This window comes from Cavenderia fasciculata, assembly GCF_000203815.1.
Source record: "Cavenderia fasciculata unplaced genomic scaffold Scf_Dfasci-F-a-25c12.r2-5, whole genome shotgun sequence".
Taxonomy (NCBI): domain Eukaryota; phylum Evosea; class Eumycetozoa; order Acytosteliales; family Cavenderiaceae; genus Cavenderia; species Cavenderia fasciculata.
Window position 1 is genome coordinate 3,887,983 of NW_004457729.1, and position 22,492 is coordinate 3,910,474.

A 22,492-nucleotide genomic window follows, 5' to 3' on the forward strand; every position below is an offset into this window, starting at 1 on the left:
CAGTTCAAATTAAAATAAATTTTATTAAATAATTATTTAGACAACCATCATCATCATCATCATTATGACAAAGATTAACAATAGTCTTTCAGTTGCGAGAGAGAGAGATAGAGAGAGAGGTAGAGATAGAGAGAGATAGAGAGAGATGGAAATCAATATCAATGAATCAATTCAACTTGCAAATGTATACATTGACCCTATTGTCAACTTGTTTACAACTAATCGGTATTTAGTACCATCATACTTGTTATGGCAATTTGGAAAGAGTAGGTAAATTAGTATTAGATGATACTACTACTACTACTGCTACTAGTAGTGAGTACTAACCTTATGATTCGAGCTAGCTATAGAGAGATATATTAACTTAATTCTTTGTATCAATTCTATTTTTCCCAAACAAAGGATTACGTTATAGTAAAACTAGGTGGCCTCGTGTTCTTGTTCTTGATACCGATACTTTAGTTGTTTTCATCAAAGTATATTGTAGTTCTTTAAAGAATATTGATACAATGGATCAATATATCAGGCAGCTTCATATCATCATTAATAACAACTTGCCGGTGTCTAGATGCGTGTCACGACCAGAAATGTTCAAATCATTAATTTCTGCCTCAAAGGCAAACACTATCATCAAGTTTGCAGGACGCGATCTCGATGACGAATCCATTCTACAACTATTCTATAGTATTCTTACCACTGATGAAATAGGTTGCATCTACATCATATCATCATTTTTACCTTATTGTATGTAATTTATCAAAATTTAATTTAATTGACAAATTTAATTAATTAACAAATTATTCTCTATTTATATTTATATAGTGAATTCAATCAATGATTTACCAATTGATGAATTAATAGATTATTGTAATTTTGGAGGATATCCAGTTGAAATATTGGTTGCTGAAATGTTTGCCAAACATATCATCTCTCGATATGACGATCGTCAATTATCAGAACATTATTTCAATTCTGTTGGAGTTGTTAATCTATTCCTAAAGTTGATTAGATATGAACAAAATAATAATGAATTCTCTATCATTAAAAAAGGAGCTATTATTATGTTTCAACATATTGGTTTGGAATCAATTGACAATGCTGATTTCTTGGATAAAGATGAAAAAAAGATTGCAAACTCTTTGTTAAAGAAACACAAATCTAGATTATCAAAATATATTGACAATATATTGATCAACAAAGATTTGCCAGTTCGAAATATAGTTTCATCTGGTTTGGTTATGTTTGGATGTGGTATGGCATGTGGTTGGAGACAAGGTGGTGGTACATCTAAACATATTATCAGTATGGGATTACTATACTCTGTGGCAGAGATGACAAGACAATTTGTCAGCTACCATATCGATCAACGACCCATGGCCAGTGACGATCATTTGAAGGTCATTCTAGATGCATCAATTGGATTACCACTTACCTACATGTACATCAACATGTTAAAGATATCCCCCATTGCTATTATACCCTATCACATTGGTCAATATTTATATCGATTATATTGCAATGGAATATTAACCAGAAAAGCCCAAACCCATTTACGAAATGGTAGTGCTGGTGGTGGCAGTGTTTTAATGAACCAATTCAAACAAAAGATCGTTGGCCTTAGATGAAGAAATGACCGCTCATTCTTTAAAAACCTCCTTGATGAGACATTGGGATACATAGTTCCTAATTAAATAAAAGAAAAGGTTATCTTTTAATATATATTTTTTTATTTCATGCGTACACATCATCAAAGATAATTAAATAAATAAAACAAAATATTTATCTAGTGACATGCTGCTTCGATAGAACTGATTGTTCCACCAATTTCATTCTGGAAAGTCTGAGAGGAGGTCGCGTCTAACATCTTGTACTTGACGGGGGCATCTTCTGGTAGCCACTTTACAAGAATGATCTTGAAGTTGGTGGTTCCTTCACTACATATACGAAATTGACTATTGAATATCGACATGGCTAAATCAAATTAATTAATATTCATTACATAAATAGTTTTATTTTCACTCAAAGTAAATACATTTTGATAGAGTAAGATCGTACTAGATTGTCAATGACAAGTGACAATCTGATTATCCAAAATAGTAAAGCATGTCGCGACGTAGCGCACGTCGTAAACAATAAAATATTTATTTAGAGACACATTTGATGATTTCAGAGGTATTAGTTGCTTGGATAACAATGATTGATATACCAATTTCATTCTGTAAAGTCGAAGAGAAGTACGCGTATAACATCTTGTACTTGACGGGGGGCATCTTCTGGTTGCCATATTACTAAAATCATCTTGGTTTTGGTGGTTCCTTGCACTTCATATTCGAAATTGACTATTACAAATCGACCTTCGTCTTTTGGAAATTCGGCTACAATGGTGTCATATGAGGTGCCAGAGGGTAGGGTCTTGTCGACAACGAATTGAGAAGAGGATTCTATCTTGTAGAAGATGGCTTGGTACTTTCCATTGTGTCTGAGGCCATTGAAAACTTCAATACCATTGTTAGCTAATTTTATTGAGGTGGCCTTTTAAAAAAAATAAAGTTAATATTATGACCAATAGGACTATTGCATCAATAGGCTGCAGCAGGTCCAAATTAAAAAAAAAGGAGAGAAAGAGACATGGATATTGTTGTAGAAGATGGGTTTAAAAAAAAAAGGAATATTTATTGAAAGAAAGAACTGTGACTGAAATAAAGAGAGAGAGAGAGATGGATGTCAATGAATCAATTCAACTTGCAAATGAATGCATTGAACCTATTGTCAACTTGTTTACAACTAATCGGTAGTATTCAGTTCTTTTTCACCTCTTAGATCCGTAGTTCTGATTCACTTACTTCGAGCTATCGTGGATGACAAGACAAATTGTCAGTTACGGTAGTGACGATCATTTGAAGGTCATTCTCGATGCATCAATCGTCCTGCCACTTCCTATATGTACTTCAACATGAGGAGGTCATTATCTCGATTCAATGTATTCACTTTTTGTCATCCATCCGGCTAGTGATTGGTATTATAGAAAAAACTACTGTTACTTGTCACCAATAATTATTCGAGATATCTCTAAATATATATATTTATTAAATATATATCTGTGCACGGTTGTCATTAGTTGTGTTTCGCAAGATCTTCGAAGCCATTTTTTTGTAATTGGGGAAAAAAATAAATTTATTCGTTGAAAAGTCTGAATTTAATTTAAAAGCTCAATATTGTGAACATCATCGAAAAAAAATACTTGTAGTTCTCTCTCTCATTTCTACATCATTCTTTTAAATATAATAAATGTAAGCAATACAAGAAAACAGAAAAATATCACAACCCAAGAAAAATAGAAACTGATGATCGATGAGAAAGAACAAAGAATCAGGAGTAGAAAGTTTATAATCATATTATGTGATGTAATATGATTGTTCTACAGAGAATACATTCAGTGATCATACATGGGGGTGATTTTGTATAAATCAGTGCGTTTCACTAATGATTAATATTTTTTGTAGAATGCAAAATTATCCACCAGGTGCATATCCAGGAGCCGTTCCAGGCGCTTACCCACCAACTGCCGTTCCAGGAGCTTACCCAGGAGCTGTTCCAGGAGCTTATCCAGGTGCCTACCCACCAACTGCAGTTCCAGGAGCTTACCCAGGAGCTTATCCAGGTGCCGTTCCAGGAGCTTACCCACCAACTGTTGTTCCAGGAGCCTACCCAGGAGCCTACCCAGGAGCCTACCCAGGAGCCGTCGGCTATCCACAACCAGCTGCCTATGTAAGACCAGCATACTCTTACTCTGATCCCTACCTAAGAACTGCTGCATTTGTTGTTCCAGTCGGTCTTCCTCCACATCTCGCCCAAAAGATGATGGCTGCCAGCGCCGCCTTTAGATCGTTTGACACCAACTGTAGTGGCACTATGAACAAAAAGGAATTCAAGAGATGCATCAAATATCTTGGTTTCTATTTTACCAAGGGCCAAACCAAAGGATTATTCTTTTCTATTGACAGAAACTACTCTGGTAGTATCGATGAAAGAGAATTTTGCGAATGGTGGATTCACCAATTGTAAACGATGTAGAGTATAACAAACAATAAATCCAATTAATTGTAAAATATGTTAACATATTGTATATTTCTTTTTTTTTGATTTTTTTGTATATTATAATGTAGCTAATGAAATTTGAGCCTTTAAAATTTTTAAAACACAAAGAATGATTAGTAATAGTAATAGTAATAGTATCATAAGTGTATTTAGAAATAAATATCTAACAAGAAATATATTAAAGTTTAATAGTTCATCATCTTTTACTTTTAATGGTTGTAATAATTATAATAATAAAAGGTATGATGAGATCATATCAGGTGATTTCATGGTGAGAAATGGTTATAAACGGCTACTGTGGTATAAATTAAATAGAGGTGAACCTATTGTATTTACCAGTCTAGAAGATGGCTATAGTATAGCTCAGTTTTTCGATGACTATAACCTCTTTACAAGATGTTATCCGTTGGGTCTAGGTCGTATGATCGACTCTAGGTTCTTCTCTAGTATGGTCACTCTTGCATGCACTGAAACAGACCCCGTCAAAAGACAAAAAAGAAACAAGATTGTTCGATTCATACTCGACTATGAACAAGTCAACAACTACAACGAATATAATCGTCTAAACATCCTCCCCTCTCTTCCCATTATACTACTTTACAATAATGTTGGTCTACTCAAATTACTTACTGATAGACAATCAACAAATCTCCTTCCTCTTTGTTCACCAAACAACAAAAGCAATCCAGTAGTAGTGGAAGAAGAAGAATACTACAAAGATGCAATTGGATATTTGTATAGACACTTAAAAGAAGATCAATTCTATTCAATGGTTAGACAAGATATAGTACTATCATGTCTAAACAAAGAGATTATAAAGATTTATTTTAAAAAGAATCCTGGGCAAGGTATTCCATCCTCTTTTTCTCGTTCTAAAGTTGAAGAATATGATTTGTTAAAGTTGGACCAAGTGGCAATCATGTTGATGGAGATGCCATCTCATCAAGAAGGATTTAATCAAGTCAAAATGATTAAAAAGAGATTGGCAGGTTTGATTGGAGAAGCAAACACCAAAAAGATGACCATTCTATTTCATCTATTACTCGCCGAAGACAAGACATTTAGTAAGCAACCAAATGCAACTGAAGCGATTGAAGATTTGTGGAAACAAGTTGTCAGCTGGAACACAAGAGCCATTTTTGATTACTTTATGCCAAGAAAGTTCGATACAATCGTACAGTATGCTACAGTCGATCAAATCAAACGACTCTGTCACAAACACCCTCAATATCGAATCAATTTCTACCAATCACAAAGAGACAAGGATTTATTTAGATACTACTTTGAAAATTTGGATTTTATCAATGAAAGATTAGTCGTTTCAAAGTTATCAATGAATCATTGGATGGTTGACACTGTATTGGATGTTTTAGTAGTGTCTAGAGGAATTAAAATACAATCATTTATAAATGATCCAGGTTTACAAATGACGACTGTAGTGGTGGAAACTATATTGGCTAGATTCCCAAACACATTAAATGATATAATTAGATCATTTGCTGTAAAAACTCAACCAACCTATGTACTTGTGGCAAAAGATTTTATATCACTCGAGAAAATATCAAAATTGGTTAAATCATCGGATGGTACAATATTTCTAAAACAAATATGGTCTTATTATTCAAGACCTTATTGTACAAAAATTCAAACCAGAGAGGATTTACAAATTATAAAAGATTGTATCGATTCATTTGAACCAATCATTCAAGATGAATTGGTGACCAATTTGGTTAAAACATCAAATAGCAAGGATATTGGTATGATTTGGGATATTTTCAATCTATATTCAAAATATGCGATTGACAAGCAAAAGATGATCGAATTTACCAATCCCGTTCCTGCAACACTCGAACAATTTCTGGTTTTGGCCAACAACTTGGAATTTAAAAATGTCATTTCATTTGGTGAACAATTTGGTCAAATCTATAGTGAAAGATTAACAGACAATATACTTGCCAACCAATATATATCACCACAGTATCATTACAATCAAAATGAATCAAATTTAATTGAAAAGATATCATCACTCTATTTTCAACGATACAGTCAACAAGCAATGAAATTGATTTGGACACTCGAACTTGACATTGTTCAAAAAGATAATCTCCATTCATTTAAAAGGATTGTAGAAATTTGCAACAAATCATTTGACTTTAAAAAGAATCGAAAGAGAATCATTCAATACTTTAAGATATGTTTGGAAAGTTGTTCATTGGCAATATTTACATACCTTGTTCAAGAATTACAACTTATTGTCGATAGTAATAATATTTGGCAAGTTGCCTTTAGACATGTAGTTTTATGGGCTTCACCATCGGCTTGTGAATTTCTCATTTATCTCGATCAAAAGAAACCTCATTTATTCGAATTTACAGATCAAATCCTATCATCTAGATCCTATCATAAACTATTCCAACGTCAATCATCTTTACATCCAAAATTACCAACTCCAATTAGAAAAACAAATCATCTAAACAAATTAAAATGTATTTGTAATATTTGTAAATAGAAGAAATAGAAGAAATAAAATAAATAAAAATAAATAATAATTATTTTCTTTCTTTCTAATATTTTATTAAATTTTGTCAGTCAAAAAATCATATACTTGATCGACAAGACTCTTTTCACGAATAATTTCACCTCTATTTGCTCCACCCTTTCCACCTTGAGCCATACGTTCTAAAATCTTTTCAGTGACTTGATCGGCATTTAGATTCGAACCATAAAATTCAATAAATTTACCGTCTGGGCCAATTAAATATTCGATAATTGTATGATCTACCAAATAACTATCTCCTTTACCTGCTTTACTAATAAACACTCTATATCCTTTTGCCAATTTTGTAATTTGTTCTGGTGTTCCTGTTAATCCAACAAATTTTGGATGGAATTCTAAAAAGAATTAAAAGAAAAAATAAAATAGATTAGAATTTAAAAATAAAAGGATTAAATTTGATTTGTGATTTTAATTTAAATTTACCATGAATATATTGTTTAATTTGTTCTACAGTATCTCTCCATGGATCAATAGTAATGAAAACAGGAACAATACTATCCAATAGATTATGTTTTTCGAGATTGTTCAAGACGATTGTCATTTTATCCAATTCGGCTGGACATGCATCTGGACAATACGTGAAACCAAAGTAGAGAAACATATACTTTCCTCTGAAATCAAGATCAGATACTGCTTTACCATTCTCATCAATCAATGAAAATCCTCCTCCAATTGAACTAGTACCATAGGTTTCAATTTGTTTAACTATAAAAGAATAAAGAGTGTTAAAAGAATAAATTGAATGAATGATTATCAAGAGAACACATACTCTTTTCTCTCTTTTGAACCATTAAATGATCATAATACAACCATCCTAAACCACCAAAGAATAATGCTGCAAATAAACTAGCAAATGTAATTTGTTTCTTGTTTGTATACTTTTCTTCATTTGATTCTTTTTGTTGTTCTTCTTGTTTTGGTTGTTCTTCTTGTTTTGGTTGTTGTTCTGGTTGTTTTGGTGGTTCAGTAGTATATAATCTATATTTATTATCAAGTGATGTATATTTGTTGATGGTATTAATACTTTTATTATTATTATTACTATGATTGATAGTCCAAGATGAGAATGATCTTGATATCAATCTATTTGGTACTGCTACAGCAGCTGAAGCAGCAGATATAGATAGCAATGATGATTTACTGATAAATCTATTCATTCTTTCTTATTCTATTTATCTATCTATTTATCTATTCAAGCAATGAGTAAGAAGAATGAATGACTAAACCGAAAACAAACACAGTTTAAATTAGATTAATTTACATAATTTTTTTTTTCGAATTAAATTTGAACACACCTCATCATTATTTATTTCCTTCTTTTTTTTTGTGAACATACACATCTATCTCTCTCTCTGTCTATGTTTGATAATAATGACACAAAGATCGAAAACAATATCTAGATTGAACCCTATATTACCATGGGTTATACATTATTTTATTTATTTTGAAATTGAAAGAAATGATAAATCAAATTTATAATTATTTATATTTATCAATGATGTTGTTGATATTTTATCTGGTGATTGATAGAGATGTACTTTACTTTTCATATTATTATTATTATCACTATTATTTTTGTTTAATATTTTGATATTTTTTTGAAGGAATGATATCATTGGGTCAAAGAGGAGATAGGTGAAATTAACTTCTGTCATGGTTGGACTAGAGGCAAAAGCTTGCAAGAATGATTCCATGTCATTGTCGGTTGTCCAGAGAAATGGGTCTTCTTGGTAGGTACCAAATTGAACGACTTGAATAGACTTGCTTTGGTTGATAAAGGTGGTGATAATATCAATCATTGTCTTTTCCATTCTAAGGTATAGTTTGAGGTGTGTCAACCTCGGCAACGAACCACTATGTACAAATATACTGTCAAGCATGTCGTACGATGTAACTCGACTATTTTGGTGTGACCCACCTTTTAAAGTCAATCGTTCTAGTAGTGGTGGTACCAATGGTCTCTTTTGTATCGATACAGTAGATGGTGGATCCTCCATCAATGACAAATCGAGTACTTTGACAGCCGACCCAGCCGATAAAAAGTCAATGCATTGTTGATTAGGTATGCTGAATTGTACAATTGACTCTATTTTACCATCCAACACATACTGATAATAACTCGGTGTATTTCTTTGGTGTTCTTGGTAGATTGAAATCTCCCGTATTCCCAACCCACCCAACAAATTAAATGGGAATGGTTTGGTAGTATCAATATATGCTAAATCCAACTTTGTCAGTGTGCCTCCTCCTCCTCCTCCTCCTCGAGATATACAGTTGAATATTTTGTCAAGATTGTTGTCTTGATCAATATCAATACATTTCTCGATTGCAATGATGAGTGATTCCAAGTGTTTACAGTGATTCAATACTTTGCATATACCATCGGTCGACATGTAAAAGGTGACATTGAGATGTTTCAAATCACAAAATGTATCCATATCCAATTGAAACGAGTCAGCTTCAATAATGGTACATGTCAACGACTGCAATGACGACAATTCGAACGATGTACCAAAGAATATTTGTGACCAATCGTCATTTGACCGTGTCGGACTACAAATATTGATAGATTCAACCGTTTCAATAATCTTTTTCTTGAACCATACCAAGTTGTCCGAGACTGAAACTAACTGCTGATGCTGATTATAACTATCACCATCATCACTATCACCAGTTTGTAGTCCAAGATATTTCATATTCTTTTGATACACTGAACGTCCAATTAAAAAGTCAGATTGATTGAGTATCAACTTACATCCATTCATTTTCAACAAACTTAAAGGATGATCAATGTGATCTCTATAACCTTCCAATTCACTGACTGCAAAGTAGAGTGTATGACGTACATACAAATACCTTTTAGCTTCCACTCTCCAAGTCTTTGATACTCCCCCAATACCAAATACATCTTTTATCTTTAAACTATTACATGAACATAATAGATAAATGATTTGTGATTGAATGATCCATGGTAATGATACTAATAATATATTATGTTGTTTTTCTTCTTGCATTATTATTACTTTACTATATATATAGTATTATAAGTACAAGTACACTTGTAATATAACTAATTGATAACTATCACCTATCATGTTTATACTACTACTACTGCTTTCAATAAATATAAAAGACAAATTAAATTAATTTTTTTTTGTTCTTGTTTGCTTCCAACTTTGTGCTTTTAAAAAAGTTGTGATATTTAATTATTATTATTCATGTTGTCTTTACCAAATTACATACAAATAATAATATTAAATCATTTTAAATTTGAATATAATACAACAGAAGAAGAAGAAGAAAGAAATAATCATATAAAGTTATCTATGGTGTGTTACTCAAAAAAGCAAAGAACCCTATTGCTGCTAATTGCCTTTGTTTAATGTATGATGATGACGATGATGGTTGTGGTAAAACTACTAAGTACTATCACAAACTGTCAATGGTTAGACACCTCAAGGTGTGTTCACACACTAACCGATACACCAAACAAAAGGCAGAAATGGTATTCAAGTCAATGACGGCACTCGAAAAGATTACAATTAAAGGTGGCACTTTGGCAGAACTAATACCAAAATTAAAAGAGATTAAAGAGGATTTGGCGGTAGTTGATAATCTTCGCCAACAATCGTCGTCGTTGTCGTCGTCGTCATTGGTAGAGATTGACTGCACAATCAACCCTCATGTATATATAGAAAATGTAAGAGCAGAGTGTATATGTATATATCGAAATTGGATGGTATAGCAATTAGAAAGTTTACATTTTGTCAAGTTGGTTCCAATGATAGAGACAATCTATTGGCCAATGAGACTAAATGGAGCCATTATCGCACTCCAACTCGAATCGATCAAATCGTTCACCTTTACACTCGACCTTCCAAACATCGATGACAACTCTCCCAACGTCCAACAATTCTCTTCACTATTGTGCACTCACAAAACATTGGTCAAGCTTGTTTGTCTGTCTAGTTTCAAATCGGATAGACTTGTTAATATCGATGTACCAAAAAATCTAACCTTTGCATTTGCCATGTTATTAGATACCAATAATAATAATAATCAAACCCTTCAACATTTACAACTCTCCAAATTTTTAATGACACCTACATTTTTTAAATCAATTGCCCATTGTAATCTACATTCACTGACCATTGACAAAGAAACTAATATTACCATATCGGATGAAAATATTAATCTTCTTTGTCACTCATTATCAATGAATCGGACATTACGCCAGTGGCTCAAATATCATGGAGATGATCCAGGTCATTTATAAAAACTTAGACAAATTCCAAATAGAACTTGTTTAATTATCTCTAAATATTAATAATAATAAAATATTAATAATAATAATAATAAAATAATAATAATAATAAAATAATAATAGTAATAATAATAATGATAATAATAATAATAATGAATATTTATTATTATAAAATATTGTCAATATTTATTTTTTTTAGTTTTCCAAATCAGAGTCTGAATCAAAGGATGGTGGACTCTTATATTTCATTTTACCTGTTAGTGGATAGCTCTCTAAATAATGGTGGCGATTAATTTCCATAAAATAAGTTCTTACATTCAATATTGCTCTCATTATCTTTTGAATCTGAACCAAAGACCCCTTCCACTCTAATTCAACTTTGACCTTTTCCCAAAATCCTGGAATTTCTTTTTCATTGTATTGGTCAAGACATTCAATAGAACCAATGGTCAATTTGTCATCATCATTATCTTGTTCAAAGTCTCTATGACCATATTTTCTTCCATTACGAAATTGGAATAGTATTCTCTTTCCTAAAAGAGTCATGACCGATCCAATAACATCTTCTTGTATCGTTGTCATTCTATCATCTTGAGAGACAACTTGTTCAATTGAATGATATTCTACAGACTCTAGAATAAATAACATATCTATATCATTTCTATGCTTGTCCAAGTATTTCTCATCTAGTGATTTCATTTTCTTGGCCAATAGGACTTGTTTGGTGACACTCTTTTCATGTTCGATTTCATATTCCATACATTGTCCAGACAAATTAAATCTCTGTAGTTTTCTAAGATGATAGGTTCTATTGTATCTTGAAATAAATAAATCCTTCCATCCATTGATCGATTTTTGAATCTGAGGGTATTTGATAACTGCTCCAAACATGTATTCACTTAAAAAGTCACCATAAGATGATTTGGTGACAGGTTTTAAATTGGTCAAAGTAGAGTTGGGAGTGTAATCTTCTGGTAGTAATGACAAACTTGTCCATCTAGCTAAACATAGGTGTTGCCAAAACGATTCATTATTGAATAACCTATTCCAACTCTTGTTGATGAAAAGGAAGGGAAATGATAACATGTATCTATCACCTCTGACACACTCTAAAATGATTTGTTGAATAATCAATAGTGATAGATCAGGAGGAAATATTTCTGTGTTCATTATTATTACTACTCGGCAAATATATAATAAAAGGTACAAATAAAAGGTAAAGGTATGAATGATGAGAATACTATGAATAATCGGGGAGGAAATCATTTTATAAATAATAAAAAATATATTTTCTAGAAAATACACCCCTCCCTATTATTGTAAATAATAATGACCAAAAAGGGTACTTGTTGATTTATATTTTTTTTTTCTAGATGTTTGTATAATAGTTAGTTATATCAATGAACAAATGTTTTTTAAATCATTACATACCAGAGGTGAATATATAATCAAGGTTGGCTACGTCGCGTATTATTATTTATTAACTTTACTTTATATTTATATTTTCTCTTTTATCTCTTGTTCTTGTTCTAGTTGTTGTTGTTGTTTAATTTTTAAATCTTGTAGTTGTAGTTGATGGGCATTTAACTTTAAAATGGCCATAGGAAGAGTTGGAGCATTGGTTGGGATATGTTGAAATCCATAGCGACTGTAGAGGCCATGAGCATCACTCGTGCTCAACATGATTCTGCGCATATAATCTGTCCATTTTTGAGCCAACAAGTGTTCAACCATCAACTTGGAAACACCCTTTCCTCGGTACTCTGGCAATACAAATACATCGGCCAACCATCCAAAAGTACTATAATCGGTGATCAATCTTGCAAATCCAATTTGTTTTAGTTTCTTCTCGTCATTGCCGTTTACATTATTGTTGTTGTTGACATAGGCACCAATACAATAGGAATTATCTATCGATGTTTGTACGACACTATATAATATATCTTTGGCCCAGTAACTATGATTACATAGGTAGTCATGTACTAATTGGACATCAACCAATTGCTTGTCATCACTAATCACTATATTATCATTTGTTTGGTTACTACATGTTTGCTCTGCTTCTGTTTCCATGACTACAGTTTACTATCTCTCCTTGTATATCTCTTTTCGTAAACAGAAACAAAACTATTAACCCTCCTTACACACTCACAACAACAAACATGCCTTCTGTTTGTATGGTGCGATTGAGGTTACACGTGCAAACAAGCACCCTGATCAGCAGTTACAAAAAAACTTTTATAACAATGATTAATCTGATCATTCCCAATTGCGTCATTGTATTCTTTTTAGTAATAACAATAACAGCAACAATAATCAATCAAAGAATAATAGCGATAGATTGATTGTTGTTGACGGAACGGATAGATTCATTCACAAATTCGACAAAACGATTCATCATCATTCGTACCCACCAAGCTTGCAACTACGACGGGTAGTTTCATGATGACGATGATGGTGGTGTGATGATCAACATGTTATATTCTATTCAAACTCTAAACTACCAACTCGTTCTTCCTGAAATGACGAGAGCGTAGAGTAGTTGGGGAAGAACGATTGAATGAGTTAACAATACATCAAGTATTTCGTCAAAATTATCGAAATAGTTATAATAGTATTGGTAATAGTATGGTATCAATAGTTGTAAGTTGATAAAAGACGTAAACAACAAAACACTTCTTTTCAAACACTTTTGTAGGTGATCAACCAAACGATCACCAAAACACTTTTACACCACACTCACACACACACATTCGATCAAACAGTACTACTACTCTACGCTGTTGTTGTTGTTTAAACAACACCACTCACACAAAACACACAACAAATAATTGTTGTATCGAAACGACGATGATGCCAACACACACACCCAGCGTTGTCGTCATATGGTTTATATCTAAAGATCACTACTACTTTTAATCTACCCAGTTCTCAAAATATTAGTCGTCGTGCATAGCATACTATAAGCAGTTTACCCTCCTGCTATTTATGTGTATGCTTTTAACAACCTTAACATCACCTCTTCCCCCCACCCCAGAGTGATGTCGCACCATCACCCGCGTTACATTACTCCCACGAATTCAACAATGGTTTGCATGCATGAATGCTGTTTGATCAATCGGTCACCATCCATCCAATTTCTTGAAATATCTATCCCTCACTCTCCTCACATATTCAAAATATTTTATATGTTGGTGATAGTTGGTGATGGTAGCAAAAGAATAATAAGAAGAAGAAGAAGAATAAGAGCTGTTGCAGCAGCAATACATAGATACATGGTGAGAGTGGATAACAACAACAATACAAAATGATATCATTTTTAAACTACATATGATTCTATGATCTGCCAGGAGTGTGTTAATTATAGCATCATTGTTTAGATGTTTCATTTGTGAGAGTCCAATTGACTTGATTTATACAAAGCCAAATATAACAGGCAGGTGCAGTCCCCCTTGAATGGTGGCGTTAAACGCAAATTGTTGATGCTGATCAACAATAGGATCATGCGGTAGATGATGGATCGTTTGGTTGGTAGGTAGGTGAGATGATGATGCTAATTGCATGAACAGCAGCAACCAGCAGCAGCAGCAGCAGCAGCAGCGGGTAAACTTGTTTATTAATAGGAACAAAATCCAACTCCCAACTACCTCCAACAACAACATTTAAGTAGTAGTGCAAGAATCGTACGTATTATTAGTTTTACTCATCCTACTACTCCTAGTCATAATTTATAGTATATTTATTTATAGAGTGTTAATTTCAATCAATCAATCAATCAAATAATTTATCAATCTCCATCTCCAATAATAATAATAATAAAATCAAATAATTATAATATTAACTTGCAAGTCAGTTCAACCTTACCATCAATACAATTTAGTCCCATTTAGAAAAAGTTTAAGTAAAATCTCTTTTTTTTTTCTTAAACTTGTTTTATTTGTAAATCTCTAAATATTAGAAATATATAACTCTAAATTAAAATTCATTAACAATTTCCTATCCCCTCAAAAAAAAAACAATACAACTATTGATCGTATTCCTCTGAAATTCAATTCAAAAATTAATACAATCATGATGCAACAACCTCCATCAATATCCATATCGTTCCAACCTCATTCCCTCTTGTACCATCATCAGTCATTTCCACCTCTTCGAACCTTTCATCAAAACCAAAATAACCAAAATTTGAATAATCCAAACAACAATAATCAAAATCATCACGATCATCCATTTAACAATAATATTAATAATATTTATAATTATTCCAATCCAATCATTTCCAATAATAATTTTAAAATCCAATTACCTTCACTTCAAACATTATTAAAAGATGGTTTCCAACAATGGAATTTACCAACTCTAAATAATAATAATAATGGTGGTTTTTCAACATCACCATCAACTTCACCAACCTCTTCACCAAGCTATGTACCATCAACTTTACCATTAAACAACAGCTATTCATCGTTTTTAACAAATGTAGCTGCCGTTCCAGTTCACGTTCCAATTCACGTTCCAATTCACGTTCCAATTCCAACCATTACAACCACTCAAGTAGCATCGGTTAAAAATCTAATCCTCGAAGACTCTTATGACAGCATCAACAGTAACAGCAATAGTTTTGATCACCTCCAACCACAACAAGTCTATCCAATTACAAATACAAGTAATAGTAGTAGTCCAAGCCTTGGATCTGAATCACCAGAACCAACCACTCCAGCGAATCACAAACAAGTTGGAACCCTTTTCAAGAGAAAACCAAGACTAGTCTACATCAACATGATTGACAGTTACTTGGAACAAAAAAATTCAAAGGATATTCATTTTAATGGTATTGTTATTCCAGTACTAAGTGAATCAGTTGCTATTCAACCTGAAAATTGTATTCGTATGTTTTTTTTAAATATTTACAACAATCCCAACTCTTTTTTTTATTTATATATTTATATGTATATTTTTATTATATTTTTATTATATATTTATTTATTGTATAGATGGTAGTATCCATTTTGTAGTATTAAATAAAGAGGAAATTAAACTTGAACCTCAAAGAACTCGTACATGTGCAGAGAATCGTTGGGCTCAAGTTGGAGGAACCCAAAGAATATTTTATGATGATATCATTGGTTATCAACGAACTTTTATTATCGAGGGATCCAGTGGCAAGGAGAGACTATTGGAATATGTCAAGCCAAAAGGATGTAAAAATGTGTCAAAGACCGTCTATGAACAACCAGGTTATTTGGATCAAGACCATCCCTATGTATTACTTAGACACTATCTCGACGATAAACGATCAAAGAAGAAATCATCTCCATCATCTCCATCTGAGAATTCACCAAATTCACCAAATTCACCAAAATCAACTCCAAGATTATCAACCTCACCGTCGAATAATAATAATAATAATATTTCCAACAACATCAACAACAAATCACCATCCAAAGATCATAATAATAATAATAATAATGGTGGTGATAGTAATACCACTAATACTGGTAGTACAAAAAAGAATGTTTATTACAAAAACATTGCCCGATTTAGAAAACCATATGCTAAAAACAATGATTGATTTGTTTAATAGCATAGACCTAATAATTTTTTAATTATTTGCCCCCCTTAACCCTTAACCCTAGCCTAACCCCCTAAAACCCCTAAAAACCTTAGTACTTAAACTAAAAATTAATTCTATTTAAATAAACCAAGAAAGAAGACTCCCAATAGTAATAATAATATTAATAATAATAATAATAATATCACAATTTTAAATAGATTTTTGTTTTTTACAATGATGATGACGGTGAAGGTGATGTAATCATTAATCTTTTTGTAGTGATGTGTAAGATCACATTACCACCTCATCAACATCGTTCGAGTGCATTTGATTATTCTAATTTCTCATTTATCTGTGAATATTCTTTATTAATAAAGATGTAATATTGTTAATTAAAGAAATCAGGTGATATGATATCTATGTGTAACCAAACACAATAATAAAAATAACCCAATAATGATTATAAAATTTGTTGTTATGGAGGACGTAAAGTTGAACTGTCCACTGCACTCTGTTTTTGGAGTCCAAGAAAGAGATGGGGATAAAAAAGGCAATTTTGTGTAATTTATTTTTATTGTAATCAAATAATAATAAAAGCAAGCAACATTGTATTATTAATAATCACAAAAAAACAAACAAACAAACAAACTTTTATATACTATAGCTACTATATATACTATATATTACAACTCATTCAATCAACATAATCAACTTTCAATCTAATCAATCATGTCATTATATAAACCAGATGATGCAGTACGTGTTTTAAAGGAGTTTTGGAGAAAGGATCCTAAATCATGTGTAAAGATATTGCTTACTTGTTCGTATCTATTGACTACTGTCATTGTGAAAAAGTATAAATCAATCACACCTGCAAATGCAATCTTGGAATTAGATTTTGATCTATTGGAAGTTGTTACTGTAAGTTTCAAACTAATTAATAATCATAATTATACATACCTCATACTAATCAATCTATCTTTCCCCCTTCTTCTTGCTTTATATTTAGACTCGACCAAACAAGATTGAACAATTATTCCATCCAAATACAATCTATTTCTATGATATTATCAATTACATCAATCATGCAAGTGGTGATGCCAAGGTAAAAGCATTGATTTGTAGATTATCAGACAAGGCTCATCTCTCTCTTGCAATGATTCAAGAGCTGAGACAAGCTATTCTCAACTTTAGAGCCAAAGGAAAACACACTGTAGTCTATTCCGAATCATTTGGTGAACTTTCAAATTCAATTGGTTCTTATTATCTTGCTACTGCTTTCAAGTATGTTTTAGTATAACAAATATAAATATTGGTTTTGAATTAATTAATCATTCATTTCTTTCTTTTTTAGTGAAATTTATATTCCACAATGTGGAGCAGTTGGATTGGTATCATTTAGTAGTGATCAATCATTTATTAAAAAGACATTGGACAAGCTTGGAATTACTGCTGAATTTTTCAAGAGAAAAGAGTACAAGTCGGCTGCTGATCCATTGACAGAGGAAAAGTTGACCGATTCCAACAGAGAGAGTCTTACTGCTCTTTTGGGTGATATCCTCAATCAAATGTACCAAGGTATTGCCAAGGAAAGAAATTTAGGAATGGATCAACTTTTAAATATCATCTCTAATGGTCCATATAGTTCAAACAAAGCTGTTGAATTAAATTTGGTAAGAAAAATTAAAAGAAAAAGAAACTATGAAAATCAATAGAGTTTCTAACTATTTCTATTTATTTCTAAATTTAGGTAAATGGAACAAAATATTTAAATGAAACATATGAACATTTAAAGAAAAAGATGGAAGAGGATCATAAAAAGAAACCAACTTTACTTTATTTGACCAAATACATGTCTACCAAACCACACCCCTATTCACAAAAGAGTAAGCATCAATTTGCATTGATCAATTTGGAGGGTGCCATTTACCGTGGTCAATCAACCGACCCTATGCATGGTGGTCCAAGCATTGGATCAGAGACTGTCAGCTTGGCATTGAGAGCAGCCACATTGGACAAGAACATCAAGGCGATCGTGTTGGTTGTCAATAGTCCCGGTGGATCATACATTGCATCGGATTTGATTCACCACGAGATTGAACTTGCCAAAAAGGCTGGTAAAAAGGTGGTGGTTCATATGGGCCAATTTGCAGCATCGGGTGGTTACTTTATCGCTTGTAATGCCGATAGAATCGTTGCATTGCCTGGTACCATTACAGGTAGCATTGGTGTGTTGGCTGGTAAGTTCAACACCAAACCCATGTGGGAAAAGATTGGTGTCACATACGACATGATCAATCTCAACAACAATGACAAGCACGGCGACAATGACAATAGCACCTTTTACTCTGCTCTCCATCCATACAACAAGGTGCAACGTGATGCCATGAACGACTTTTTAGACTATATCTATGGTGACTTTACATCAAAGGTTGCTGCCGGTCGTACACTGACAGCTGCCCAAGTCGAAGATGTTGCTCGTGGTCGTGTTTGGACTGGTAACCAAGCTCTCGATAGAAAGTTGGTCGACAAGATTGGCAGTCTCAATGATGCCATCAATGAGGCCAAGACTCTTTGTGGATTAAAAGAGACTGACAAGTTACAGATTGTTGAATTCCCAAAGGAGAGTCTCCTCAAGAAACTCCTTTCATCTGGCTCACCCTACAACTCTGAGGAAGCCAATAAAAAGGGAAGCAACAATGCTGAAACCTCTGCAGCCGGTGGATTCATCTCTAGTGTTGTTCATGCCTGCAAGTCAATCTCTACCATCTTTACTATTGTCCAATCTGCCATCGTCAATCAATCCAATAATTCCACCAACGTCATTTTAGGTAGTTCAAATAATCAATTTTCAACTTTATTATCTCAACAAAATCAATCTTTTGCTCAATGTTCAATTGATCCAGTCTTGTTTTAAAAAAAAAAGAAAACAAAAACAAATATATATAAATCAAATCAAAACCATATAATAAATAATTAATCTTTTTTGTTTTTTAAAAAATATTTTGATAGAATAAACATTATTGTTATTCTATTTTCTCGGTTTTATTATTATTATTATTTGTATTTTTCTTTTTTATATCTATCTATAAATAATAACTTTTCTACTACTATCTATATCTATATTATGATTATTATTAATGTTTTGTTCTAAGGGATTGTTTTTTTTGAAAATATTTATAAATTATGGGGTTTTGGGAGTTTTGTTGTTTCCAACTATTAATGTAATGTATGTTGTCTCTGATCAAAAAAAAAAAAAAAGATATATATAGTTATCTTTTTTTTTTTTGATGTTTTTTTTTTATCTAGATATTTTTTAATTATTATTATTATTAATTATTATTATTCGTTGTTTTAAAGGAACAATTGTTCAATTGAGTTTGTGAAATTGGTAAATCTATTTTGAGAACCAGATTTTTGAACAATATGAATTCGACTAGTTGAAGATGACGGTGAAATGTGTTGAGGTGGAGCAGATTCTACATCAATTTCACATTCGAATGGGGTATTGTTGCTGTCGCCGTTTGAAATGGATTTGATAAAGTAAGAAAGGCCACCTCCATTGTGGGCATTCTTGTCTCTCATTGTCCATTCCATACCTTGTTTGGAGAAAATCTTTTCCAAGTTTACTACAATTAAGGAGCTGTCAATCTTGGTCTCTACCACACATCTACAATTGGCGGTGGTGGTGGTGGTAGATGAAGCGGCAGCAGAAGAAGAGGGAGAAGTGGAAGAAGTGGAAGAGGTGGAAGACGCAGATGAAGCGGTAGAGGCACCCGATTGATGAGAAGAGGATGAGCCCTTTCCGCCATTCTTGCCATTCTCCTTTCCAGAGTTGGTACCATCACCATTCTTTGAGAAAAAGTAAGAGAACCAAGATTTTTTAGGACTAGACCCAATGATGGGAGAGTTGGATGGCTGTTCGCGCTCGCTCAACTTTAACTTTCTAACCTTGCTAGTGATCTCGACTGGCGAAGAAACCTTGCCACGATGAGACATGGTTGGAGAGGTGGCGGGATTGGTCGATGCCGTCATACTGCCTCTGCGTTGGACCGGTTGATGGTGGTCGTCAACAAGCTTGGGTGATGGTGCTGGCATACCAGTGCTCAAAGATAGTTGATGTGGTTGTTGTGGTTGCTTATCAGACACGGAAATGGAAATAGGTGAAACATTTCCATTTTGGTGTTGTTGCATATGATGTTGTTGTAATGCCTGTTTGAGTAATCCATCCGATTGATGATGTCTTGGTGAATGTGGTACTGGTTGTGGTGGTGATTGTTGTTGTTGTTGAGTTGGTGATGGTGGTGATGGTGGTCTTTGTCCATTATTATTATTGGTAGATGTACCATTGTTGTTATTGTTAGAATTTATACATAGTGGTGGGATTGATTGTTGTTGATGTTGTTGTTGATGATGATGATGATGTTGTTGATGTTGTTGTTGTGGTGAGTATGATGGTTGTTGTGATGGTGATTGTTGTGATGGAGATTGTTGTTGTTCATTATTATTATTATTATTTCTTGGAGTAGTTGATGGAGAAGATGGTTGTTGTTGAGGTTGAATATTATTAAGATCACCATTTGATTTTTGTTTGCCAAACATTCTCTTTGACAAATCCGATATACTGTTTCTTCTTTCTTGTTTGACATCTCTTGGTTTGTTTCCATATTTATTTCCTTCAATATCATATTTCTTTCTTTCTTCTAATAATCTATAATATACAATTACTTGTGATTTACTACAAATGAAATAAATAAAATTAAAATTAGATTAACTCTTTCTTTTTTTTAAATAATTATTATTCTTTTTTGTTTTTTTTTCTACTTACTCACTATTAACCAATTGTCTTTTAACATCATCAACATTACCTAAACCCAATACCATTAAACTTCTAAATATTTCATCATCCAATAATGATAGATCTGGTAATGGTTGACAAGCAATCTCGTCGAGTGGAGTGACCTTTTGTGGGATGATATTGTTTGATAGGAACCATGGATGTTTTTTGATTTCCCTAATTGAAATTCTCTTTTTAGGGTCGACTGTCAACATCTTGGTCAACAAATCTTGAGCATCCTTGTGAATAAATGGTGGCATTACAAATGCTCCATTCTTTACCTTGTTTAATAATCTTCTAATATTTTCATCATCAAATGGTAATTTTCCCTAAACAAAACCAAAACAAAACAAAATAATAATTAGAATATTTCTTTTTCTATTTTCTTCTTTTCTATTTTTCTATTTTTCTATTACATACAGTTAATAATGCATACAAGATAACACCACAACTCCAAACATCAGCCTTTTGACCTTCATAATCGATACCAGATACAACTTCTGGACTAGCATAATGAGGAGATCCACAACTAGTATGTAATAAATTATCTTTTCTAACGATAGAACCCATACCAAAATCACAAATCTTGATCTTTTTGTCTCCACTCAGCAACAGATTCTCTGGTTTGAGATCTCTATGACAAATACTTCTATTGTGACAATAATCCAAACCAGTAATGATTTGTTGGAAAAAAAATAATGCCTCGCCACTTTCTAAACCTCCCTTTTCAACTAGATAATCAAATAATTCTCCTCCTTCAACATATTCAAGAATTAAAAATCTACAAACAAACAAACAAACAAATAAAACAATATTAGAATATTTCTATCTTTGTTCTTCTTCTTTTTCTTTTTCTTTTTTGTTTGTACATACAAATATTTTGAAGTTTCATAAACTTCATACATCTTTAGAGCATTTGGATGATCTATTAATTTCATCAAAACAATTTCTCTTTCAATCTTTCTTCTCATCGATGGTTTACTAATCAAAAGTTCCTTGTTGATAATTTTGATTCCCACTTTGAATCCAGTCTCTTTATGAAATCCCAATTTCACTTTACCAGTGGTACCCTGTCCAAGGGTTTTACCAATAATAAATGGACCTACACTATGAATTTCCATCTTCTTCTTTCTTTTGTTTGTTGTTGTTGTAATAATAGTTGTTTGGTTGGATTATAAATAA

At 32.5% G+C, this 22,492-nt stretch overlaps 10 protein-coding genes across 10 annotated transcripts; 5 read left to right on the top strand and 5 right to left on the bottom strand.

Annotated features, from left to right (window-relative positions):
* Positions 1-145: 145 nt before the first annotated feature.
* DFA_01890 (uncharacterized protein) lies at positions 146-1,625 on the top strand (the record flags this gene model as incomplete). The annotated part of the gene is made up of 4 exons (XM_004359795.1): positions 146-184; positions 234-315; positions 403-744; positions 823-1,625. 4 exons carry the CDS (start codon positions 146-148, stop codon positions 1,623-1,625), a joined length of 1,266 nt encoding a protein of 421 aa, XP_004359852.1.
* Positions 1,626-2,193: 568 nt separating this feature from the next.
* DFA_01891 (calcium-binding protein) lies at positions 2,194-6,607 on the top strand (the record flags this gene model as incomplete). Its single annotated transcript, XM_004359796.1, has 3 exons — positions 2,194-2,234; positions 3,504-4,061; positions 4,207-6,607. The coding sequence occupies 3 exons, from the start codon at positions 2,194-2,196 to the stop codon at positions 6,605-6,607; spliced, it is 3,000 nt and encodes a 999-aa protein (XP_004359853.1).
* Positions 6,608-6,673: 66 nt separating this feature from the next.
* DFA_01892 (uncharacterized protein) lies at positions 6,674-7,812 on the bottom strand (the record flags this gene model as incomplete). Its single annotated transcript, XM_004359797.1, has 3 exons — positions 6,674-6,990; positions 7,079-7,360; positions 7,425-7,812. The coding sequence occupies 3 exons, from the start codon at positions 7,810-7,812 to the stop codon at positions 6,674-6,676; spliced, it is 987 nt and encodes a 328-aa protein (XP_004359854.1).
* A 282-nt stretch (positions 7,813-8,094) lies between these two features.
* DFA_01893 (uncharacterized protein) lies at positions 8,095-9,669 on the bottom strand (the record flags this gene model as incomplete). The annotated part of the gene is made up of 1 exon (XM_004359798.1): positions 8,095-9,669. One exon carries the CDS (start codon positions 9,667-9,669, stop codon positions 8,095-8,097), a length of 1,575 nt encoding a protein of 524 aa, XP_004359855.1.
* Positions 9,670-10,157: 488 nt separating this feature from the next.
* DFA_01894 (uncharacterized protein) lies at positions 10,158-10,931 on the top strand (the record flags this gene model as incomplete). Its single annotated transcript, XM_004359799.1, has 2 exons — positions 10,158-10,340; positions 10,428-10,931. 2 exons carry the CDS (start codon positions 10,158-10,160, stop codon positions 10,929-10,931), a joined length of 687 nt encoding a protein of 228 aa, XP_004359856.1.
* Positions 10,932-11,114: 183 nt separating this feature from the next.
* Positions 11,115-12,089, bottom strand: DFA_01895 (uncharacterized protein; the record flags this gene model as incomplete). The annotated part of the gene is made up of 1 exon (XM_004359800.1): positions 11,115-12,089. The coding sequence occupies one exon, from the start codon at positions 12,087-12,089 to the stop codon at positions 11,115-11,117; it is 975 nt and encodes a 324-aa protein (XP_004359857.1).
* A 327-nt stretch (positions 12,090-12,416) lies between these two features.
* Positions 12,417-12,992, bottom strand: DFA_01896 (uncharacterized protein; the record flags this gene model as incomplete). Its single annotated transcript, XM_004359801.1, has 1 exon — positions 12,417-12,992. One exon carries the CDS (start codon positions 12,990-12,992, stop codon positions 12,417-12,419), a length of 576 nt encoding a protein of 191 aa, XP_004359858.1.
* An 89-nt stretch (positions 12,993-13,081) lies between these two features.
* Positions 13,082-16,491, top strand: DFA_01897 (uncharacterized protein; the record flags this gene model as incomplete). The annotated part of the gene is made up of 5 exons (XM_004359802.1): positions 13,082-13,094; positions 13,501-13,562; positions 14,543-14,606; positions 15,250-15,807; positions 15,914-16,491. The coding sequence occupies 5 exons, from the start codon at positions 13,082-13,084 to the stop codon at positions 16,489-16,491; spliced, it is 1,275 nt and encodes a 424-aa protein (XP_004359859.1).
* A 711-nt stretch (positions 16,492-17,202) lies between these two features.
* DFA_01898 (uncharacterized protein) lies at positions 17,203-19,390 on the top strand (the record flags this gene model as incomplete). The annotated part of the gene is made up of 4 exons (XM_004359803.1): positions 17,203-17,394; positions 17,483-17,757; positions 17,828-18,146; positions 18,224-19,390. 4 exons carry the CDS (start codon positions 17,203-17,205, stop codon positions 19,388-19,390), a joined length of 1,953 nt encoding a protein of 650 aa, XP_004359860.1.
* Positions 19,391-19,827: 437 nt separating this feature from the next.
* On the bottom strand, positions 19,828-22,431 carry DFA_01899 (putative protein serine/threonine kinase; the record flags this gene model as incomplete). Its single annotated transcript, XM_004359804.1, has 4 exons — positions 19,828-21,211; positions 21,302-21,639; positions 21,731-22,091; positions 22,184-22,431. 4 exons carry the CDS (start codon positions 22,429-22,431, stop codon positions 19,828-19,830), a joined length of 2,331 nt encoding a protein of 776 aa, XP_004359861.1.
* Between the last annotated feature and the right edge of the window lie 61 nt (positions 22,432-22,492).